Genomic DNA, 23,566 nt, shown 5'->3' with positions numbered 1-23,566 from the left:
GGAAGGAAGGCGCAGGTTTGGATTTCCAGCCCTCAGTTGAATTTATTTTTAACAGAGCTCTTCTCTCCTACCTGTTTGCAAAGCGCTTGAGTTAAATGCATGCTTAAAAAGAACACCCCCCCCCCCCCCAGTCTGAATAAAAGTCACTTCTTTTTGTGCTTAATCTGGATCTCTCATGCCAGATCCTACCCCTGTTCTCCATCCGTTCAAGGAGGCAGTCAGGAAAAGCGGGGCAAACAAAACAGAACACACTTTTTCAAGCCTTCTCTATACATTGGGAGGCTGCTCTTGCCCTGTCTCCAGAGCAGATGCAGGAGGGTATGTCTGGCCCCAAAGCAGCTAGATCAATCAGTCCAGTCTTGTGGGTCACATGGTTAAGGGGCAGGACAGGTGGGCAGATCTCAGCTCCCCTCCTGTGGCTGATGCAAGCTTCTTTTGTGACCGTGCCCAATTCCATGCCTCAGTTTCCCCACTTGGAAAATGGGGATCAGGGTCTGGAAAGGGCTTAAGGTCCTAGCCCGACAGGTCTCACGGTTCAGCAAGCCAGCTCCTGCAGCATCTTCGGCCACCTGCCCTGCATCAGGCAGATAGGGTCTGCTGCTTACTTGACTTTCATGGGTTTTATCCTGCTGCCCATCACCATAGCATCTGGGCATCATGTCAAACCAACAGCAACAGCGCAGGCCCTAGTGGGTTTCATGGAGTATCTGGTGCAGCAGCACATGGCCCCCAGCTCAGGAGCGCCACCGGTCTTGGGCCCCCGTCTCCCTTCTTAAGCAGGAGCCGTTACTTCCTGGTTAGCTCTCCAAGCGCCAACACACTGGTTGAATGCAGCCAAGGCTAGGAGGGGCGGGAGAGGAGACCCCAACTTCCATGGTCAGGGTGGGGGGGCAGTGAGATGAAGGCGCTTGTCTGGCCTTCTTCCCTTAAGAGCTCAGCCCCCAGTAGCAAGACCATCAAATAGAGCTACTGTAATCTCAGGGCAGGGGACACGTGGTGCTAGGTGGGAACTCGGTGATGGCCTCAGCTGGCCTCAAACCATGTGGGAGATGGGTAGGACGACTCCCCGCAGCAGCTCCGGGTTCCTCCCCAGTCATCTATCCTCCTCACTCTGTCTCAGACAATCCCCCACCCCCATCTCCCTCTGACTGCCTTGGAAGACTGTCCCCGCTCCCCCTCCCCGCAGAGATTTCATTCCACTCACTCCTGTCTGCTCATGCCCACCTCCCCAGTGCTAGGGATCAGCCGTGGGGCAGAGGGAGGCAGCTCAGTGGGAGAGGGAAGAGGGGGACCCAGGCTGGGACATGTGGGGGATCCCTGCAGCAGCTCTGCCTCCTTTCCCCCCCCCCCCGGGCAGCCCCTGCCCCCACCCCTCAGGAGCTGCTCTGGGCTCCAGCCGCTTCCCAGCTCCCTCCCCACAGCAAGCAAGTGGGGCCATCAGCTTCTAAGCTGAGAAGTGGGAGTCAGGAGCCGCCTCCTGTCCCCCTCTCGCCACACACGTACCCTGCCCACACCTTCCCTCAACCCCCCTGCCCTCTGCTGAGCCACCCCAGAGCTAGAGCCAGCCCACCTTCCTCTCCAAAGAGGAGGGGGGAATGGACAGAGCAGGCACAACAGGGATTTGAGCCCCCCCCCCCCTCCCCCATCTGGCCATTCCCACCTCTTGCCACAGCAGCCCATTAGCCCTTATGGCGCTGGCCAGTGGTTGCTTGATGCCTGCCCCTCCCCTCCCCCCCGCAAAGAGCCAGCTGGCTTGCAGAGCCAGCAAGGGTGGTTTGGGAATAGGTTCCTTCTATGGCCCAGCTGGCCACGTTGTCTGGGGGAGGCTGAGCAGGATGCCTGCCTGTGCCAGAGCCTAGCCCCAACCCTTGGGTGGGAGAGCACCCTCCTCCCCCCCCCCCAGCTCCTGGCTTGCTGAAGGGAGGGGGGATCTGCCCCAGTGGCAGGCGGCCTCATTCCTTCTGGGCCTGGCCCCCATGGGCAGTGCCAGAGCCCCGGCTGTGCTTGGCAACCTGGCGCAGGTCTCGCACGGACCGCACAGTCCAGTGAGCCAGCTCCTGCAGCACCTTCAGCCCCCGCAGCTTCATCTCGAACAAGCTGTGACGGCCCGGGTCCTCGGGGCCGGCTGCCTCCCAGGCTGGCCTGCTGTGACCCAGCAGCGCCAGCAGCTGCTCCAGCTGGTAGGCCAGGGCCGCCACCTGCAGCAGGACGGCCTGGATGGAGGCGTGGAAGTCCGTGTCCAGCGGGGTCAGGTGAGACCTCTGCTCTTCCAGGACCTCGCCCAGCAGCGCCTGGAATGCCCGGTACGCCTGCAGGTTGGCGCCCAACTGCTCGGCCACCGTCAGCTCGCCCCCTTGCTCCACGGCCGCAACTGGCACGCCATCCACCGAGTCCAGGCTGATGGTCCTGTCCAGCCCCTGCCTCTCCACCTGAGGGGGGAGGTTCAGTTACAGAAAGATCAGCCCCCCACTCTCCCCTATTAGCCCCACCCACTCCCCTCCCTTCTCCACCTAATCATCTCCCCTTCTCCCACGCCATCACCCCAAATCCACCCACTCCACTTCACCAGCCCCCGCAGCCAAACCCAATCACTCGCTCCTTTCTTGATAACCAGAAACCATGCCAGGGAGAAGAGAAATCCCAGTGTCACTGAGACAGACTGTACCCCACATTCACCCTTTTAACAAGACTATGATAAATTCTGTACAAAGTATGCCTTGTGAAGTATCATTCAAAAACTCATAATCTGCTGAACATTATTGTCAGAGTAAAATGTGTGGCAACATTGTATGTAAAGTTATAAGATTCTACTGTGTAACATTGCTGTGATATGTTCCAGAGTTAGAAAGGCAAGCCCAAACCAGTTCTTCAGAGACAGACACACTGGCACCCCAGCCATGTATCAGCATGATCAATTGGACAATCACCTAGTTAAATGGCCATTCTGTGGCAGGAAGAAGGGTGTGAGCGAGAACTTTACATATTGACAATAGGACAACTGGGAGCTTCTGTGTAAACAGACTGCCTGTTGCCTGAACCCCAGTTAAAGGTAATCCTACAAACGGTGAGAAGGGTATAAGAATGGAGGACACACACAACACAAATCACTTCTCTCCCCCCCATCTCTACTCAGGACAGCTACAAAGCTTGAAAGACAAAGGAAACATCTTTGAACTGGGGCAAGGATCCCGGCTAGGAGGCTTTTCAGCCAATCCAGACTGCTGTAAGCTTATACTGAGAAAAATCTTTGGTTTTTAAGCTCACTTCACTTGTTAGGTATAAACTGGTGTTTTATCTTTTTTCCCCTTGGAAACCAATTCTGACTTCTATGCCTCATTACTTGTAATCACTGAAAATCTCTCTCTTTCTGTAAAAAGCAACAGAGAGTCCTGTGGCACCTTATAGACTAACAGATGTATTGGAGCATAAGCTTTCTGTAGTTAATAAACTTGTTTTATCTAAACCGGTGTTGTTTGGATTGAAGTGTTTGGGAACATCCACTTGAGATAGCAGGGTCTGTGCATATCATTGTCCATTGATGAAATGACGGCCTTTCTATGAGCTTGTATCATCAGTGGGTGCTGGGCTGTACAAGATGTACAGACTCCAAGGAGACAACTTTTGTGGGGAAAGGGATAGCTCAGTGGTTTGAGCAGTGGCCTGCTAAACCCAGGGGGGTGAGTTCAATCCTTGAGGGGGCCATTTAGGGAACTGGGGTAAAAATCTGCCCGGGGATTGGTCCTGCTTTAAGCAGGAGGTTGGACTAGATGACCTCCTGAGGTCCTGTCCAACCCTGATATTCTATGATTCTACATGTCTGGGGAAAGGTCTGCGAATGGTGTTGCCCTGTATGTAATTCATGAGTGGCTGACCAGAGCATTCATGTAATACAGCTGGGGGTGATTTTGCATGCTAAAGACGGTGTGTGAACAGACCTGGAGTGGCGGTTCTCACAGCAAAGCAGTGTAAAAGGCACCCCAGGCTGGAATATTGAGGGGACAACTGTCCAGCAGTCCAAATTGTAGCCTGGGGAATGTCAGTCACTTATCACTCGCACACTGAGCCAGACCACAGTAGGGCCAGGGAAGGAAGGGGAAGCTTTATTATGAACCAGATTGCTACTGGCACTGCCCTGGGCCTTGGCTGCTCCACATTGTCTGAACAATGGAGAAATGAGCAAGGAGACGACAAGAGCTTGCAAAATTGTTGCTAGCGAACCCACCAGAAGGGACAGGGTAGCCTAGCCTCTGCTGTTTTGGGTTAGCCTCAGTCAGCCCTTAGCTGGGACAGCTAGGGGGTAGCTACCAGCCAGTGTTGTGTCCCCCTCTGTCCCTGATCCACAGAGGAGATGGGTCTGCTACAGTCTCCACCTACCGAGGCTGGTTCTTTAGCTGAAGATGCAGCAGGTCACGCTGGAAGTCCCTGTTTCAAGCCCTGTTGTCAGCAAAAACAGGAGCCAGCCCCTAGGTGCTGCCTATGGCGGTACTGGCCATACATACATGGTAGGGGCCTCTGAAAAAAGTTTGTGGGGGGTGATGCTGGATAATCAACTGAATATGAGCTCCCAGGGTGATGCTGTGGCCACAAGAGGTAATGCAATACTAGGATGCACAAATGGGACTCTCGAGGCGAGAGTATTTGACACTGGTACAATCACTGCTGGAATACCATGTCCGGAGCCAGAGCCCACAATTCAAGAGGGATGTTGATACATTGGAGAGGGATTAGAGAAGAGCCAAGAGAATGATTAAGGGATTGGAAAACCTGCCTTACAGTGAGAGACTCCAGGAGCAAAATCTATTTAGCTGAACAAAAAGAAGGTTAAGGGGTGACTTGATCACAGTCTATAAGTACCCACCTGGGGAACAAATATTAAATAATGGGCTCTTAAATCTAGCAGAGAAAGGTCTAACACAATCCACTGGCTGCAAGTTGAAGCTAGACAAATTCAGGCTGGAAATGAGTACATTTTTACTGATGAGAGTAATTACCCATTGGAACAATTTACCCAGGGTTATGGTGGATTCTCCATCACCGACAGTTTTAAAATCAAGACTGGATGTTTTTCTCAAAGCTCTGCTCCAGGAATGATTTCGGGGCAGTCTTCTCGCCTGTGTTTTGCAGGAGTCCGACTAAATGATCACAATGGTCCCTTCCAGTGGTGGAATCTATGAATTTAGGGGTCACTCCTCTCCTAAACAAGCCCCAAACTAATGGAAAAGCAAAACGGTGGGAACTCTGCAGGAGTTGCCCTCTAGAGCTGGCTAGAAGATCCCCGCTGGAAAGCTTCCTGGTGAAAAGTCAGGAGCATTCAAGGAAGGTGCGAGGATCAGGGGAATTTACAGCAGGGCTTTTCCAGAGCTTGGCACCCAGTGCTCCCTGGGCTCCTGTGATAGTGCCAGCCCACATCACCCATGTGCTGGTGGAAAGCGGATTCAGGACCTGACTCAGATTCCATGAACCATCAGCTCCGTTTCTTTCTCTAGCAGCGCCCACAAGGTGACACCAGGCCTGAGGCACCTTGAGCACACCCACCTTCCCCCCAACCAAGTTCTAGCATCTGTTGAGACAAACCCAAGGTCCTTCCCCTCCCCCCACCAAACCTCCCACTGCATTTTGGGGTAAAGGGCAGGAACTTTAACCCATACCCTGCCTGAATTCCCACACCGCCCAAAGATGTACGTTCCCTCCCACTGACGGGTCAATTGGAGACCGTTTCAACTGCTGCACAGGGGGAACGTGTTACATGTCCTCTCTGTCCCTGATCCAGAGGGTGCGGGTGAGGCCGTAGCAATCTTTATCTCGCTAGTTCAATCCCCAGAAGGGTGTGCGTGATGCATGCTCTCAAGCATGAGTCACGTTCTACCTTAGAGGTGGCGGTTTCTCTGCTTCAGGGGTGATAGAAAAGAACAGAACCTGCCCTAGAGGTGCAGTAGGACAAAGGAGAAGAGCCTGGATTCTCTGCAACAGGTGGAAGAGACATTGGTAACTCACCTCCCTACCAACAGGGAGAGGGGGAAAAGCACAGGAGGAATTCAGTCTACACCTTACCTTCATGAGGCTGCACAAGGACCCTTTTACTCACCTGGCAAGTTCCATCCACTGGCTGAGCTGATTGACTGAATACCCCCAACCCCTCCCCATGCTCATTATAAACCTGTATCAAATATGGGAAGTTGCACCCAAACCCAAGGCAGGGAGGTCAAACTAGAGCCACACCCTTTGCTTTTAAAGGCAGTGTTGGTGGCAGAGCAAGGTGCCACCGTGCTTGGCTGCCAGGCGAGATGTCGCAGCTCAGGGATGGGCCTGGGAGGAGACTCACATAGGACTCCAGGAGGCTGGCCACGTCGGAGTGGATCTTCCTGGCTAGGAGGATGATGCGGCTGCAGAGGTTGTGGTGTTGGAGGGTCACAGGGGATTGCTCGGCCGAAGCCATCACGCCAGCCGGCTGTCCCAGATGCAGAGAGCAGCTGAGCCAGAGAGATCACACGGGGCTGCGCCACGGCCAAGCCAGAAAAATCCCTTGCTCAGCTCGCACATTCCAGCTCTAGAGAGCATTAGCCACTCACGCGCCTCTCTCCCCCAGAGGCCTGGGGAGAGACTGAACATGTCTGCCATGGAGATCGACAAAGGCAGATTTTTCATATCTTACCATGTCCCTCCTCCACGCGCCTTCAAGTTGCCTGGCCCAGAATCAGTCTCCCACTCACTCCACCCTTCCTCCCCCACAGCCTGTCTCCCCTACAGCTCTAGTCCACTCATCTGCGGCTACATCTGTCCCTCACAACTTGTATGAGGGGTAGTCTATTTTTTGTGAAGGTCCAAATTTCTTGGTCAAGGTCCAAACTCCAGGGAAAAGAATAAAAAATAAGTAAATAAAAAGATTTTGGAGTCTGTTCAAAAGCATCTGGCGATTGGGATTTGGCCCACGGTCCTATTGACTACCCCTGTTGTATACAGTTGCCAAATGGGTGTCCTGATAATCCCCCACTGAGATGAGACAAAGCCTGATATGATCTGTTATTTCCCGCATCCTCCCTGTTCTGTCTGGGAAGTTCTCGCTCTTTCCTTTCGTGCTGAGCCAGGTCTAGTGCCCATAACCCTCTTTTCCCAGACCTGGAGTCATTTCACTAGCTAATGTTAAGCAACGACAAATCACAGCCCGATAAATGAATATAAGAGAAAATAAGCATGCATGCTGCATCCACACTTGAATTTTCTTGTCCAGCAAAGGTGATCTGATCAACAGCCAGAGACTGCAACCATTCCACAGGGGCCAAGCTTTGCCAAAACAGGTGTCTAAATAAGTGACTTGATTTTCCAAAATGCTGAGCACCCTATAACTTCCCACAGCAGTCCACGGGAGCTAGTGGCTCAAGCCATCCCTTTTAGGCTGGTTTTAAAATCTTGGCCAGCACTCCCTACTAGGTTTGTCTACTGAGCCCGTCACTGCAGAGAGGCAAGGGATGTTTTCTATCACCATGGGCCGCTTCTCTCCCCTTTCCCCTTGAGTTGAGACTGGAGAAAGCACCACTCACATTGCGGGAGCTCAGGCCCAGAGCCCCCAGCGGAGAACTCGCAAATCCAGGACAGCATGCGCAACTGTTTCTGCACACTGTCAGTTTATCTGGACCCAAATATGGACTTGGAAAGATTTGGTGCTCTCCTGAGATTCAAAGGGTCCCAATGCTTTTAGTGGTGACTGTGTCCTTCTAGGCAGAAGACAGCCCTTGCACACTCACGTCACCAAACAGCAGACAGCTCAACCTGATTTCCAGACTTTTGACCACGATCCAAACTGGTGACGCGAAGGGAAAAAGCCCCATCCAGCAGGCAGGATACTAGTGCCATCCATCCTTACCACCCACATCCCTGCTTATCTGCAGTCCTCTGGGAATTTAATTAGACATTTACCCTGCTCAAATGTAACTGAAAATAATGGCTCCCACCCTGCTTATATATAACCATGCCCTTCCCCTGTGATCCCAGCATAATCCACTACAACCACTGCAGACAAGCTGCATGCACCAAGACAAACAACTTTTATTGTGTTTTCCTTTATACATTTATTTTGGTTATGTCTTACCCAGATTAAGAGAAAACGAGTTGAAAAGCAGAGTATCCCTTTATTAAATTTTACATTACCCTTTCCCCAACTTGGGTTCAGGTAGCTACCTGGGCTCCCCCTCTCCCTGTGGGACAAGACTTCTAGCAATCAAAGGTTTGTCAGCTTATGCATCTCCTCTCCCCAGCTTTTGTTCCACACGAGAGGGGTGTGCCAATGCAACAGCTGTGTTGCCACCTGGTGGCTACTGCAGGTAGTGCTGCTAAGCAGTATAAAGTTTAACCCCCCCTCCCCATTGGCAGGTTTCATGCTAATCCAGGTTGTCCCCCCTGCCTCCCCACCCTGTCCCAGGAGCTGAAGGATGCCCAGCCAGCTTTCAGGAAGCATCAATGCCAGATGGAGTGGCAGCAGAGTGACACAGCGGGCGGCTGATGCCCCATGCACAAAGCAAAAGCCCCTCTGCACAACTCCCATGCAAGCTTAACCTTGATGGTGGGACGCGAAGAGGCAACTCCAACTGCGGAGAATGCAGCTTACATGGGGAGTTCCCACACTGACCACTAAAAGGAAGGGGTGGGGAGTGATGTTAAGTCAGTCACCACAAACCAGCCTACGTGAAAGGGGAAAAGGAAGCACCCTAAGCCCAGCTCCCCAATGTGCTCCCGCCGCCGGAGAAAAAAATAAATACATGGGGGAAAAAAATACAAAAAAGTTTATTGCAAACTACTACAATAATTTATTGAAGCAAACTGCATGCGAGTGGTGGGAAAGACACGGAGGGGGAGAAGCAGCAGGAAGGCATTGAGTGTCAGTTTTAGTTTTTTAAACCCGAGGCTGGAAGTTACACAGGTCTCTCCTGCCCTGGAGGTTAGAAGGCTGTGTTTAAGGACAGAAACAATTGGATGAGACCAAAGGGGGGAGGGAGGAAGGAAGGTTAAATCAGAAGAGTGTGTGGGATGACGGCAAGGAAGTGACAGGGATAGGAAGGACTTCAGAGCCGAATTCCCCACTCATTGCTGCCTGCTGGAAATGGGAGAAACTTTCCCTCTACTGGAGAAGTTGAACAGCCCACATCCTTATTTCCCAGGCGAGGTGACTGGGCTGCATCACTCTGCAGGCAAGTCATGGGGCAGTCTCCACAGCAGGCTGTCTAGCTATTGCACCACCCCAGAGTGAGATTTCCACCCAACAGCATTTTAGTGCCATCCTTAGAAATAAAAGGAAATTGATAAGGCAAAGTTCTCCTTTTAGTGTTCCCTGGAAGGCCCGGTCTGCATCAGACTTCAAACCACGTGACGGAGGCTTTCCACAGAGCTCCCGCAGAACTGGTCTGTAGCAGTGTCTGGCTGGCTGACCAGCCAGCCAAAACTAACCTGCACCACAATAGCTTTTAATCATGCAAGGTCAGGACCTAGACTAGAAGAGTTTTAAACAGGTGTCAGGAGATGGCCACAGCCGTCCTGGCCAGCAAAACCACACATCTAGGGCTAGTTGAAAGCTTTCCATCAAAACTGGTTTTGAGCAAATTTTATTTAATTCAGTTATCTGCAGAAAATTTCAGCTTCCTGCCCAAAAGCCAAAATCTTCAATTTGGAAATGTTAAAACGGTTTTGAGGTTTATAACTGAAATGAGACATTTCAACATTCCAAATGAAAGTTAGTTGTGTCTCATTTCAACATTAAAGCACATCTTCCTGAGCTGCTGTTGCTGGGAGTTGTAGCTCCGATGCCTTAAGCCCCCATTCCATTCTTAAAAACTTATGTTCTCAGCTGGACTACATCTCCCATGATGCACCACAACCATGTGACTAGATGAGACAACCAATCTATCAGAAAGAGGGAAGAACATGGTGCATCCCGGGAGATGCAGTCTGACCAGGGAGCCCACCCCATAGGGTGACCTGCAGCAGCTCAGGTAAACACAGTTTAATGTTGAACTGATCCAAACTGAAGTGAATTGTTTCACAATATGTTTGACAAATGTGGGTCGACCTGACCAGAAACAAGACATTTTGCTGTGATTTTCCCAAAAGATTTCAGCGGTCAGCCTGTTTCCAGTTTTTAGACAAAAGTTAAAAACATTCTGTGATAAATTTCCAATGAAAATGAAATTCTTCTAGTTTGTCAAACTTTTCTGCAGAAAAATTCCATTTTCCAACCAGCTCTACAACAAACAAGTTTTGCTGGCTCGGTGTTTAAACAGGGTATTGTAACTTCCTCCTGAACCACATGGACACAAGCAAACAGATTATTCCTCGCTTTTTCCAAAAAGCAAACAAATGTAAGGTCACTGCACGAAGTTTCTGACAATGGACAGAGCAAAGATCTGCGCTCAAGACTTAAGATACATTATGTCCTAAACCTTTCTGAAGTGTCTTAATTACTAAGCTATGCATGCCCATCTCTCGCTCGCAGGCAAAACCACACCACCATGTCTCACAGAAACTAGGAACGTTTGCGAAAGCTGGCCTTGTAAGGAGCATGTGTAGGGGGAACACACCCCATGCTCTGTCCCCAGGGTGTCCATGTAGGGAGAGAAGTTGCCATTCCCGCAACCACATGTCAGTCAGTCTGCCTGCCTCTATTCAAATCATGAGCCCAGTCTCTTCCCCCCATAGCTGTATCTCTTTCAGGAAAGGAGAGGCAGAATTGGATGGGGAACGCGGTATCCTGCACCACTTAGTTATACATCTGTCACAAGACTGGAACAAGTTCCTTGGCTATCAGTGCTAATCCTTCCGATGGCAGGGAGTGAGGATGAATCAGTGAGAAAAAAAGGGTTAATGCAAGGAGCTTGGAATAAACTTGGGAGGGAGAGAGAACGCTATATAAGTTGTTTCTGCAGTTCAGAGCCCTAAACTAAGCTATTCATCCCCCACCCCAAAGCAAACAATTGCTCCAAAACTCCACAATGCAAATGGAGTTCCTCCCATGGGGTCTGTCACACTGCCCTGTTTACAACCAGCTACTCAGCTTCCGTAGTGCTTTCTTCACCCTGATTCTCTTTGTGGTGGGGATCAGTCCTAGCAGCTGCTGCTCCAGCACGGCTAACCCCTAGGAGTTCCACTGATGTCAAGGAGCCCACTTTGGAATAGCCCAACCCCCCGCAAATGTAATTAAAAACACCAGACCCTCTGATCAATAAATAAGGACTTTTGTTACCACCACACAAAAACGAAACATGTTCAAAGTGCAAATGACTGTCACCAATCGGAGCCTTCTCACTGCCTCTCCCACCCAGGGCTCTCGTACAGAGCCAAGCCCCAGCATCTCAGCAAGCGAGCACCATCTGAGCGCCAGGGCGTGCCCTCTACTTCCCATCAGTGACAGAGGGGAAGGGTGCGAGAGGGGGGACAGGTGCTGTTTTACAGCTCACCCTGCTGAGGGGCCCTAAAGTGCCAAGCCAAACTCCCAGACCCAGGAGGAAGAAGACAAGACTGCAAGGATCAGAATGCAGCAATGCATAGACGTTGGGCAGAGGGAGGCTTAAGAACGAGAAGCTGGTCCAGAGCCCAAACTCTTTCAAGTTTGCAAACAGGGATTTGTTGAGCAGGGAAGGCGCCTGGGCTTGGGGTGAGTGAGGGCCTCTGGCTGCTTCCCTTCACTCGGAGAATTCCTTTGCTCTGTCTCGCTCTAGTAACTGCAGCATCCCCTTTCTGAAAAGGGGCAGTAGGACAGAGAAGGGGTCAGGAAGCGGGGGGTGCTGTGATCCACGCTGGAGGGGAGCAGGCCCTTCGTTTATTTACTAGTATTTTAAATTTGTTTAACTTCTCTCTTTTTTAATAAGTTTCTCCATTTTTTTTTAAATACAAAGTCCGAGCTGTCCCAACAACCACGTGCTCCCTGCCTGCTAAGGTCCGGTAGAGTCAGAATCTTCAATCAGAACCTCTGTGGTGGCTCCCAGAATCTCCGTGTTCATGACCAGACCTTCCGTGCTCCCGCTGCTACCGCTGCCAACGAAGATCTTGCCATCGGCCATCAGGCTCATGCGCTCAGCCCCACTGCAGTACGCCTTTGGCATCCCGTCAGGGTTCAGCAGTAGGCACTCGCCAGGGGCAGTGCTTCCCAGGGGGTCAGGGAGGAGGGGAAGGCCCTGGCCATCGGTGGGTGGGGCAATGGACTCTGGACTAGTGCCCAGGATGTCGGTGCTGGTGATTAGGGCGCCTGCATTGGCAGCTAGTGCTTCAGCAATAAGCACCTCTGGGTGGCTCTTGGCCTTATGTGCCACCACGCTGTCCTTCTTCTCAAACTTCTTGCCACAAATGTTGCAGGAGAACTGGTAGAAAGAGTCTGCGTCATGCTTTTTCATGTGCCAGTTCAGAGAGGCCTTCTGCCGGCAGGTGAAGCCGCAGATCTCACACCTGGGGAGTGGGAGGGAAAAAAAATATTAAAAAAAGAGGTCAGTAGGGGAACATGGACACAAATAAGGCGATGCAACAGAGAATGCAGGCATATGAAGGCCAGACACAGAATCGCAGACCGGCGCACAAGGCAGAGTCAGCTGTGGCCAGGGAAACGTGGCCAGTTGAAGGAGGTAGAGGCATATTTCAAAAGGCAAGGCAAGGCAAAGCAGGAGTACTCACTGTAAAGGCTTCTCGCCCGTGTGGATCATCCGGTGCACTGCCAAGTTGTGGGAACTCTTAAATGCCCGGGCACAGTATTCACAGATATAATCCCTTTGATCTGTAAAGCAGCAGACACATCTCAGCTTAACACCTGCATCTGGATCAGAACCACATTCTTGGGTTGAAAGTCCACTCATCTGAAAGTTGCCCTAAGACCCCACTTTTAATTTTGAAGGTTCCTGGGTGAAGCTTCCTGAAAGCGAGGCAGCAATTTAAGAGTTAAGAACTGTCTGATCCCACCAGGACTAATGAAGGAGGAAGCATCTCAGGATGCTCAACAGCAAGCCCTGTGGATTATTAAAGGTAGAGCTGATGGGCTCGAAAGGGAATCTTGACCAATCCCACATGCTTGACAAGGTGAAGCCTGACACGAGCATCTTAAATATGGAGAAAACAGGATGACACTGTTGCAAAAAGGCAACCTGTATGCCAAATAAAATAATGCTACAGTACAAACCCAAAGGCTTATTTCCACCTACTCGCACTGCCTAATGGGTGTGCGTGAGCAATTAGGCAGTAGTCCCAGCAGGAAGGGAATAACCACCAGTCATCTGCACTACCTAGGTTAGACTCTTCCTCACCTCGGGAGAGGTGAGTGTTTTCCCCTCTCCAACCATCCATGGGATGATGGGTTGGATTCAAGTCTCCCCACCTCCCCCAGTACCTGTGTGGTGTTTGGCATGCCGTAGCAGCTGCTTCTGGAGCCGGAAGAGCCGTCCACAGGAGGGATGGGGACACACATATTTCTTCTTCAGCAGATGCTGGTATTTGATGTGATGCTAGGAAAGACGACGAAAAAGTTACAAACCTTCTCCCTGGCTGACTAAAGGAACTGCTGAAAATCAGATCCCAGGTGACAAGTTAAGCAACGTGACAGACCATAAGGGCTACAATCAACCTCCTTGTGCATTGCAGGAGAGCTAACAGGATGCAATTACACCAGACTCTGAGATCTGATGAAAAGCAGAAATACAGGTGAAGAGGCACATATGGTACAGTTACAACGGGGCTGGGCTTAGCTTCATTACTTGTTACTGGCTAGTAAGAACACCTAGCTCTTCTTTAGTGCTTTTCATCAGTAGATCTCAAAGCACTTTACAAAAGGAGGTCAGCATATTATCACCATTTTACAGATGGGGAAACTGAGACACAGGGAGGGAAAGTGACTTGCCCAAGGTCACCCAGTGGGCCTCTTCCAGAGCTAGGAACAGAACCCAAAACTCCTGCGTCCCAGTCCAGTGCACCACCTTCTAAACCAGTGCCTCCCTTACCAAACTGCATTAAAAAGGAACACTGCAGTGAAAGGTGAAAGAGTGGCAGCTCCTTGACCCCAGATCCAAATGAGTGGAAGAGCCTGACTGACCTGCAAATAGCGAGGGTGGGCGAGGACTGTGCCACAGCCTTCCATCTCACAGCGTACATACTGTATTGGAGGCTTCTTCCTAAGAAGTACATGGGAGAGTAATGCACAGGGAGGTTAGATGGAAAATATGAAATAGATGCAGTATAGATTAAACAAGAAAGCCATTGCAGCTCACCAATAATGTGGAAGTGACGAGGTCACCAGATCAACTGTCTTGTGAGTCAACACATTTCAACTTGTGCTCTCCCCTGTAACTCTCCACCCCTAGGACTGCTCATGGGTTTTAGCCACATGTGCTCATCACCCAAGAGATGACAGTGACAGAGCGCCTGTAGCCTTATCATTGGCTTCTGCCATGCTACCGACCAACTCAAAATGACCTGACTGCAAGAATCCATCATGGTGGTTTTAGAGTGAGCTACAATTATTTCTAAACTATGCCCAATAAAAACTTGTATGAAGTAGCTGGTTCTTAGGGGGTTAAGCTCCTCCATACAAGGAATGGAAAGGATGAAAATCTACAGTAAGGAAGGTGGAGAAAAGGTAAGTCACACTCACCTTCTTTTAGGCAGCCGTGGGCTCTTGTCATCTTTTCTCCTCCTTCCCCTCCTGTGATAGGATTACAGAGATAGGATTAAAAATTATGCTCCTTTGCAAGGCATAAGGGCACATAGCCTTTGGATCAGGGTCATATAGAGTACATGACCTCAGATAACCAGCATCCATCCAAACATTAATACACATGTTGCAGCCCCCAGCATGCTACACTAGAGGAACTCCAAGTGATGGGGGGTTTTCTTTCAGTGGGAATGTGCCACTCACATAGGGATATTCCTCCATAAGAACTATTAACAAGAACTTTGGTTTTTGTATTCTTATGCCACAAGAGGGTGCCAAACCCACTAATCCAGCTATGCTCAGTCCATGTAGCTAGCTTCTGTACTCACTGCTCTGGATCTCAAGCAGAATGAAGGGTTGAAAAATCAAAAAAGGTCCTCGGGAAATTGTGCTTTTTCATCTACTGTTTTTCCCTGCAGCCAAGTATTCATGTCATATAGATCAATTATTTGTTGCGTAACATCCAGAGGCCATCAAGATGATAAATACCATACAAACACATACAAAAGACTTTGCTTGTACCAAAGAGCTCACAGAGAATCTTTAAAACATATACTAGTAGTCACAAAACATTTCTGTATAGTGAAAAAGAATCAGACTCATAGGGTTGGAAGGGATCTCAGGAGGTCATCTAGTCCAACCCCCTGCTCCAAGCAGGACCAATCCCCAGACAGATTTTTACCCCAGTTCCTTAAATGGCCCCCTCAAGGATTGAACTCACAACCCTGGGTTTAGCAGACCAATGCTCAAACCACTGAGCTATCCCTGTTAACACACAAGCACCACAGAGAACCAAAGAAAGTGGAGCCCGCACTGACAGCGATGAGGGGTATGGCTTAATAGAAGAGGTTGCTCTGATGTGACAGTACCTGGGACAGTCAAGCTTCTCAACGACACTATGAAGTTTGCTCAGTTTATAGGACGTGTTTTTGACTGTCCAGAAAACAAGTTGGGATCGGAAAGTTAAGTTAGGTCCCTTTTGGCTCATATATAAGCACAAGAACTTCTGCACTCAGTGAATGTTAATAGTCAAGCTAATACAGAAGCCAGCTCACTCTCCATTGCTATCTGCTCTGCTCAGCTAACAGGCATAACAAAAATAGCAAAAACCTCATGTCAGAAAAGCAATCAGGTATGACTTGGACACACGAAGATTTGGAGTAAGACAGCTCTTTTGTTAAAAAGATATATTAAAGGATTGATATGATGCATGTCATAAGAATCTTTTCAACTCTAAAGGTGTTTTGTTGCTTTTCTCTCAGCGCTCTCTAGTTTGCAATATCGAGCACTCAAGAATTGAACACCGTAGCCCATGTGATTGTCCAACTGTGACGAAGTAGGTTTTATTCACCTTGTTATGTTGTATGTGAGTCTTACTGTCCTATACTAATACCGTGTGTACCTTAGTTTCCCTGTGTACTGCACTGATACTTCAGTGGTGGGAATTGGGTGTGTGTGATTTTTGCTGAGCCACTCAGGGCAGGTGAGGCTGCCCAGCTGTTTGCACCTATGTAACCTGAGACCCAGGAGGGGGGATGCAACCAGGTGACATCTTTTGCCCAGGAAGTGAGAAAGGAGGAGGAGGAGCAACAGGAGGGGCGGGGGTGTTGGGAGGTCGGATCGCTGGAAGCTGGTAATCTGCGTGGGGGGACTGGAAGAGGGGGAGTCCAGGGCGTCTGGCCCAGGATTCCCAAGATGAACTTGGCTGAAAGTCACTGACTTCTGTAATAGCATGCTCTGTTCTATGCTGTGTTCCTGTTGACTAATAAACCTTCTGTTTTACCAGCTGGCTGAGAGTCATGTCTGACTGCAGAGTTGGGGTGCAGGGCCCTCTAGCTTCCCCAGGAGCCCCGCCTGTGCAAACTCGCTGCGGGAAGCGCACGATGTGGACGGGGATGCTGAATGCTCGGAGGTCAGACCCAGGAGACAGTATGTTCAGAGACTGGCTTCATACGGAGTAGTTCCAGAGCATTGACCTGGTGACTCCGTGACACCAACACACATCCAGACACAAAAAGCTTTAAGTGTGGTTCTGCTCTGAAGAATAATTGTATAAAAAACTTATGCAACAGACCTGCCTAAAGTAACTTGTTACTTCTGTTAACACTGCAACACAAATATATTTATAGCAGAGAGATGGATCCTTTCCTGGCTCACAAAGCAGAATCGTTAACAACACTATTTGCTGAATTTTTATTGTTGGCGATATGTGAGCTAGTAAGAACCCACAGGGACTCTTAGATCTCAAAATGAGCTCACAGGAATGGCATAATTTTAATTCCTCAAACTGAGCATGTTTGATCTGGAGTCACTAAGACATCAAGGAGCCCCACAAAGCCAGGGTTTAGAAGAGTTACTTTTCTGAGGACTACTGCACTTTAATATTAGAGTTGCAGAAATATAATCAACTACAGCTGAAGAACAGATACCACAGTTGGGGACTGAACTCCACATACAGCTGATTTTTTGGCAGTGCAGTCCAGCAGAGCGAGACCTGCTCTTCTCCCTCTCCCATCCAGAAGTTCTCTCGAGATTAAAATGTCCCTTTTTACCTCATGCTAGAGTGAGGCCTTGACTTAGACCAGCAGATCCCAAACTTTATTGGTTCGTGCACCACCTTCTTAAATTGTTGGGAAGTGAACTGATGGAACACTATGATTGCATACCTCCAGTGGCAAATGCACCCCAGTTTGGAAACCCCTGAACCTAGATCAGAGGTTTTCAACCTGTGGTCTGTGGACCCCTGGGAGGCTGCAGACTATGTCGATTTCTAAAGGGGTCTGCACTTCCATTCGACTTTTTTAGGGGTCTGCAAATGAAAAAAGGTTGAAAACCACAGCCCTAGATGCATCCCAGCTGATTTATCTCAGTTGCTAAAGAGAAGAGCTTCTTAATGTTTAGCTCAAGAAGCCACAGGGCAATGAAAACAATTCTTGAAGCTTTTGAGGTTCCACACAGAATGCTTGCAAGTTACTTTTATGTTTGCTTTTTTTAACAGGATCCTGCCTGCTTGTTGCAAAATTTTATTTGCCTCAAGACAATTTGGAAAAGTCTAGACAAACAGTGCGTGGCAAGAAGGGGTGTAAATCTCCAGCGTACCAGGCTTCTGAGCATTAACTGGCCATACAGACCCAGGTGCCATGTACTAAAAGTTCCCTAGTGCATTCTGATTTACCCCACTTTGAAACTGGAGTCACTCAAAGTGCACTAGAACGGTTAGTGCAGTGCAGCAGGGTCCCTACAGCGGACTAGTGCAAAGGAGACTTATACCCTAGCTTGATGCGAACTATTTGTTTGTCTAGAGCAGTGGTTTTCAATCTTTTTTTCCATTTGCGGACCCCTAAAAAATTTAGGCCATGAATACTGCGTGCAGTTCTGGTTGCCCCAACTTGAAAATGATACATTAGAAATGGAAAAGGTGCAGAGAAAAGCAACAAAAATGATTAAGGGTATGGCACAGCTTCCATATGAAGAAAATTTAAAAAGACTGGGACTATTCAGCTATGATAGAGGTCTGTGTAACCATGGTGTGGAGAAAATGAATAAGGAAATGTTATTTACCCCTTCACAAGAACCAGGGATCACCTAATGAAATTCATAGACAGCAGGTATAAAACAAACAAAAGGAAGCACTTCTTCACATAACACACCATCAACCTGTGGAACTTGTTGCCGGGGATGTTGTGAAGGCCAAAAGTATAACTGGATTAAAAAAAATTAGATCAGTTCATGGAGGATAGGTCCATCGATAGCTATTAGCCACGATGGTCAGGGATACAACCGCATGCTCCGTGTCCCCCTAAGTCTCTGACTGCCTGATGCTGGGACTGGATGACAAAGGATGGATCACCTGATGATTGCCCTGTTCTATTCATTCCCTTTGAAGCACCTGGCATTGGCCACTGATGGAAGATAGGATACTGGGCTAGATGGACCATTGCTCTGACCCAGTACGGTCATTCTTAGGTTCTCTGTTTTCCCACATCCAAGCATGCCTGCCTCAGATATGAAAGAGGGGCACCTCTCCCATGGCAGTGTGTAAACAATACTCATGTCTTCCTGGATGCACATTACAGAGAAAAATCTGACTCTTCCAGACTAGTTTCTTTAGGCAGTCTCTTCTGCATTGGGCTTAAAAATGAGCACTGTGAATAACTGCTCCATCTAACAAGGCTTCTAATATAGTTTAGATGACCAGCAAAGATGGGGCCAATAGAAATGTGTTTAAAAACCATACAACTTAAAAAAACAATAAGCCATTTTTCACACTATGCTGCCTCATCCAGATTGGCTGGCCACGCCATGTTACAAGACAATTTAGCTTGAACCATACTGAAATAGTGTTCTTTAATGTCTCCTTGCCCAGTAGAGACAGGACCTTAGAAGAGGTGATCTCCAACCAGGGTAAGGAATTTTGATCCTTTCAGCCTACTGATTTCAAATCACTTTTCAGGTGAAGAAGGGGAAAGAACCACTCCTGCCTCCCACAAAACTGTGAGGGGAAAGCATAAGACACTGTCCAGGATGCCTATGCAAAAACATACATGCAGGAATAGCTGTTCCTGGAATCTTTTACTCACTTCCTGGGTGGCTCCTCATCTCCCCGAAACTCACTTTCTTCTTTCACCTCCACCTCCACTTTAATCTCCTTCTGTTTCTCTTTTTCTTCCTTCCCCTTGCCTGCTTTCCTCCTTGGCTTTGGAGTGTCCCTGCAAAGATACAGATATGATACACTCTAGTACTCAGCAGAAATCCTCCATCTGTCATAGTGCCCTCTGCATTTACACTGCAACACCACTGCTCTCCCCCTCGCCACACATGAGCAATCCCTGGGAACTGCACAACTCTAGTAAAAACAACGAGGAGTCCAGTGGCACCTTAAAGACTAACAGATTTATTTGGGCATAAGCTTTCGTGGGTAAAAAAACATGGAATGAAAATTACAGATACAGGCATAAATAGATATTGGCACATCAAGAGAAGGGAGTTACCTTACAAGTAGAGAACCAATGTTGAAGGCCAATTTAGTCAGGGTGGATGTAGTCCACTCCCAATAATTGATGAGGTGTCAATACCAAGAGAGGGAAAATTGCTTTTGTAGTGAGCCAGCCACTCCCAGTCCCTATTCAAGCCCAAATTGATGGTGTTAAGTTTGCAAATGAATTGTCTTAACCATCCTTAGTGCCTCCCTGTCATATTCCTTCTGACCTATGCTTTTAATTAAGGATGATGAGGGGAGGGAGTTCAATAGGCAACTTTGGACTCCTATACAAATGTTACATACACCTCCCTGCAGAGACAGGGATAGCTCAAACCAAGGTTCAGGGAGAAGCTGGTAGTCAGTGGCACTCAAACCCAAGTCGTCTGAGCTGTTAGATAAGATAATTGTGCTGTTAGCTCTAAGCAGTGGAGACTCATCAATCTTGACTAATAGAGAACCATATTTATTTCAAAATATATGCTATAGCTCAAAGTTCTAGACTTGATGCAGATGCTATGTGGTGAGGTTCTTTGGCCTGTTTTCTGCAGGAGGTCAGAGTAGATGATCATAATGCTCCCTTCTGGTCTTGCAAGCTATGCATGTATATAATCCAGCATACCTTTCTAAGTGGGGTTTGTAGGTTTCGTCTCTTGGGTCATCTTTGAAGGGAATCTCTTCTTCACTGATCAGCATCTCCTCCTCTTCATCACTGCTATGATGGAGAAGGCAAAAAAAAAAGAGGTAGTAGAACTGCTTATATATCAGTGGTTCTCAAACTTTTGCACTGGTGACCCCTTTCACACAGCAAGCCTCTGAGTGCGACCCCCCCTTATAAATTAAAAACACATTTTTGTATATTTAACACCATTATAAATGCTGGAGGCAAAGTAGGGTTTGGGGTGAAGGCTGACAGCTGGCGACCCCCTGAGGGGTCCCAACCCCCAGTTTGAGAACCCCTGTTATATATGAAATAAGTCACTGCATGACACTCCCTGGAACGGGGAGGATATCCTTCAGCCAAGACTGTTTAGGGAAAATGAACAGACTATACAGAATAGGAACGGGACATGTGACAGATATGACAGTTTCCTCCTATATCCTGGCCAAACCTTATGGAATTAAGTTGAACCATACTGAATTAGGTTTAAGTATTTTAGGAGTTCACTGTGTTGAAAATGCACCTGTTTCTGTATTATTATGGAACGTCTCTAGGGGGGTGAGCCTGACTAATGTAAGCTCTGGGAGGGGTTCTGAGCTTCAAAGGACTATCTGAAATAATGCGCATTTTTTAAAGTGGGTTTCCCAGAAGTCTCTAGGGGGAGGTGTGTGCAACTGTAAACTCCTCTGGAGATGCACCGAACTCAGCCTTTGAAGCTTGCTGAGGAGGCGGCGGCCTTTTGTCTGCTGACCACTTGTTATGTGAGGACAGATTAAAAGGCCCCAAAGTGGATAAGAGAATGACTCTTAGATTCATGGGAGTGCTTGTTCTGAGTCAATGTGGTTATGAACTTGTAACCGCAGGGAAAAAAAATCCTGGTGAAAAACTGCCAGAGGCCTTGTTGAGGTTGAGGAATCTCTGGTAAGCTTGTTAGCATGCATATAGGTTCTCCTATTGTGTTCATGTTCTAGGTAATGCTTTTACCTGAAGAATATATGTGGTTGCTTAGAAAGAGCAATGTGGTAACTTAACTCTGGCAGTGACATTGCTTACAGCCTCTGAAGAGAAGGCCAAGAAGGCCTGCTAAGGCAGTCTGCCTTTGGGGAAATTCAGTGTAGTCAGGGAACTGTGCAGCCTGGGAGGGAAAGCAATGTGGGTCTCCTGCAGGAGAGAGGACAGATGGGGAGCCAGAAGCCTGAGTGTGTGCCCTTGCTGGACCATGGAGGGGGACTAGAGATGCAGTTGCCCTGAACTGTGACAGTATGCATCAGAGACAGCTTCAAAATAGACCCTCTAGGTACCGCACAGCAGACTCTGACTAACAGCCTCATGGGAACACGACCCTGCTTTACCTTTTCAAGCTTTACTAGGCTCTAGCAACAATGGGCCACCAAGCAACCTGGTTATAGGTTCTATTGAAGGAGCCCCATTGCTATGTAATAAGCCTGGATACAATCCACACTGTACTATTTACATCCCCACACCTCTACATCAGTGGTTTTCAAACTGCGGGTTGTGACCCAGTACTGGGTCACAGAATGTAAGGCACTGGGTCATGGCAGCTTTGGTCAGCACCGTCAACCGGGCCTTTAGAAGTCCCGGTCAGCGGTGCTGCCAGGCTAAGGCAGGCTAGTCCCTACCTGTTCTGACACCGCGCTGCGCCCCGGAAGTAGCCAGAAGCAGGTCCGGCTCCTAGGTGGGAGGACCACGGGGCTCCGCGCGCTGCCCCTGCACCGAGCTGGGGGGAGGAGTGCCTGCGGGCGAGAGCTGCGCGGAGCCGCTTGCACACCTCCGCCTAGAAGCCGGACCTGCTGCTGGCCGCTTCCAGGGCACAGCGTGGTCCGCAGTGCCAGTATAGGCAAGAAGCCTGCCTTAGAACCCCCACTGCGCCGCTGACCGGGAGCCGCCCAAGGTAACCTCCCCCCCCAACCCCATGCCCCAATCCCCTTCCCCAGCCCTGAGCTCCACCCCCCCCCCCAACCTGGAGCCCCTTCCTGCACCCCAAACCCCTCATCCCTGGCCCCATCCTAGAGCCTGCACCCCCAGCCCAGAGCCATGACCCCTTCCTGCAACCCAACCCCTTGCCCCAGCCCAAAGCCCCCTCCCACACCCTGAACCCCTCATTCCCAGCCCCACCCCACAGCCCTCACCCCCACCCTCTGCCCCAGTCCTGAGCCACTCCCACACCCCAAACCCCTCATCCCCAGCTCCATTGGGTCACAGGCATAAACAATTTTCTTCAACTGGGTTGCCAGAAAAAAAGTTTGAAAACCACTGCTCTACATTGTAAGATGTCACCTCCAATACATGGTAGGGAGGAAAGACCCAAAATTGAATGAAAATGGAAACTGAACTGGTCCTTCCATGGCAAGCTCAGGATCCATTAGATTGAAGAGTTAACTTTGGAACCATTCAAAGTGATACCACATCTCTTCCCATGGCCCTAACCAAAAAGAAAAAGGCCCAAACCAGAGCTTCCTACCTGATTCCAGTTGGAGACTGATGCTCTTCTGTGACCTCTGAAAAGAAAAGCCACCATTAGGTTTTTAATCACTGTTCACAAGGGACACAGACCAGACTGCAATGTGCATATCTGTGTGGAAGTATTTCTGCCAATGTTCAGCACTAGGATGTGCTGCAGTTGATGAGAATATGCTCAGGATAGCGAGGCACCATGCTTTTTGCCAGTGGTCTCTAGCAGATTGTTTGTGTTTTGGCACCAGTCTCCCACACCTAAATTATCAGCCTCAAACTGTTCTGCTGGCATTGTTCACACTTTAATCCCAATATTTCCCACTCCCATAATTGCTACATACCATACTCAAGCTGATCTGTGTTTGGTTCTGACTTGCAGATGAGCTGCAGGGATCCAGTCTTGGACCTGGAGCTGCGTGAATTTTCTGTGTCATGTTGGCGAGCAGCAGCAGCCGTCCTGCTGCTGCGCCAGCCTCGTCCGGGCCTGGCTGTACTGACAGGAGACCCGTGGGTGAGAATGGTGGAAACCTCTTCCTCCTCCCTCTCTTCTTTGGGATCTATGAGGGAAACACGCAAAGCAATTCCTAGGTTAACAATGAACACAAACCCGTCTCTACACTTTGCTGGCCATATTTCCACCAGTGTGTTGCTTATTCAATAATGGAGATGTCCCTCTATGTTCAGTAAGTGGGTGGAGGGCTGTGGACCTGGACTATAACACTGCAAAGTGATACAGATAGGCTACAGGCCAGATCCTTCACCTCACAGAGAAGAGCTCTTG

At 49.2% G+C, this 23,566-nt stretch overlaps 2 protein-coding genes across 3 annotated transcripts; both read right to left on the bottom strand.

The window, feature by feature from the left end:
• Window positions 1-1,952: 1,952 nt before the first annotated feature.
• CNTF (ciliary neurotrophic factor) lies at window positions 1,953-6,436 on the bottom strand. The gene is made up of 2 exons (XM_065404426.1): window positions 6,323-6,436; window positions 1,953-2,429 (listed from the first exon to the last, which is right to left on the bottom strand). The coding sequence occupies exons 1-2, from the start codon at window positions 6,434-6,436 to the stop codon at window positions 1,953-1,955; spliced, it is 591 nt and encodes a 196-aa protein (XP_065260498.1).
• A 5,332-nt stretch (window positions 6,437-11,768) lies between these two features.
• On the bottom strand, window positions 11,769-23,173 carry ZFP91 (ZFP91 zinc finger protein, atypical E3 ubiquitin ligase). 2 transcript variants are annotated; one of them, XM_065403054.1, is made up of 9 exons: window positions 23,127-23,173; window positions 22,793-22,829; window positions 20,272-20,364; window positions 19,252-19,380; window positions 14,612-14,662; window positions 14,054-14,132; window positions 13,355-13,469; window positions 12,649-12,748; window positions 11,769-12,426 (listed from the first exon to the last, which is right to left on the bottom strand). In XM_065403054.1, the coding sequence occupies exons 3-9, from the start codon at window positions 20,343-20,345 to the stop codon at window positions 11,916-11,918; spliced, it is 1,059 nt and encodes a 352-aa protein (XP_065259126.1). In that variant the 5' UTR covers window positions 20,346-20,364; window positions 22,793-22,829; window positions 23,127-23,173; the 3' UTR covers window positions 11,769-11,915. The 2 variants fall into 2 exon arrangements, with proteins under 2 accessions (XP_065259126.1, XP_065259127.1); XM_065403055.1 differs by having other exon boundaries at window positions 20,272-20,361; window positions 23,127-23,172.
• Window positions 23,174-23,566: the final 393 nt, after the last annotated feature.

The sequence above is a fragment of the Emys orbicularis genome, chromosome 4 (assembly GCF_028017835.1).
Source record: "Emys orbicularis isolate rEmyOrb1 chromosome 4, rEmyOrb1.hap1, whole genome shotgun sequence".
NCBI lineage: Eukaryota > Metazoa > Chordata > Testudines > Emydidae > Emys > Emys orbicularis.
This window is presented reverse-complemented; position numbering and strand designations above follow the sequence as displayed.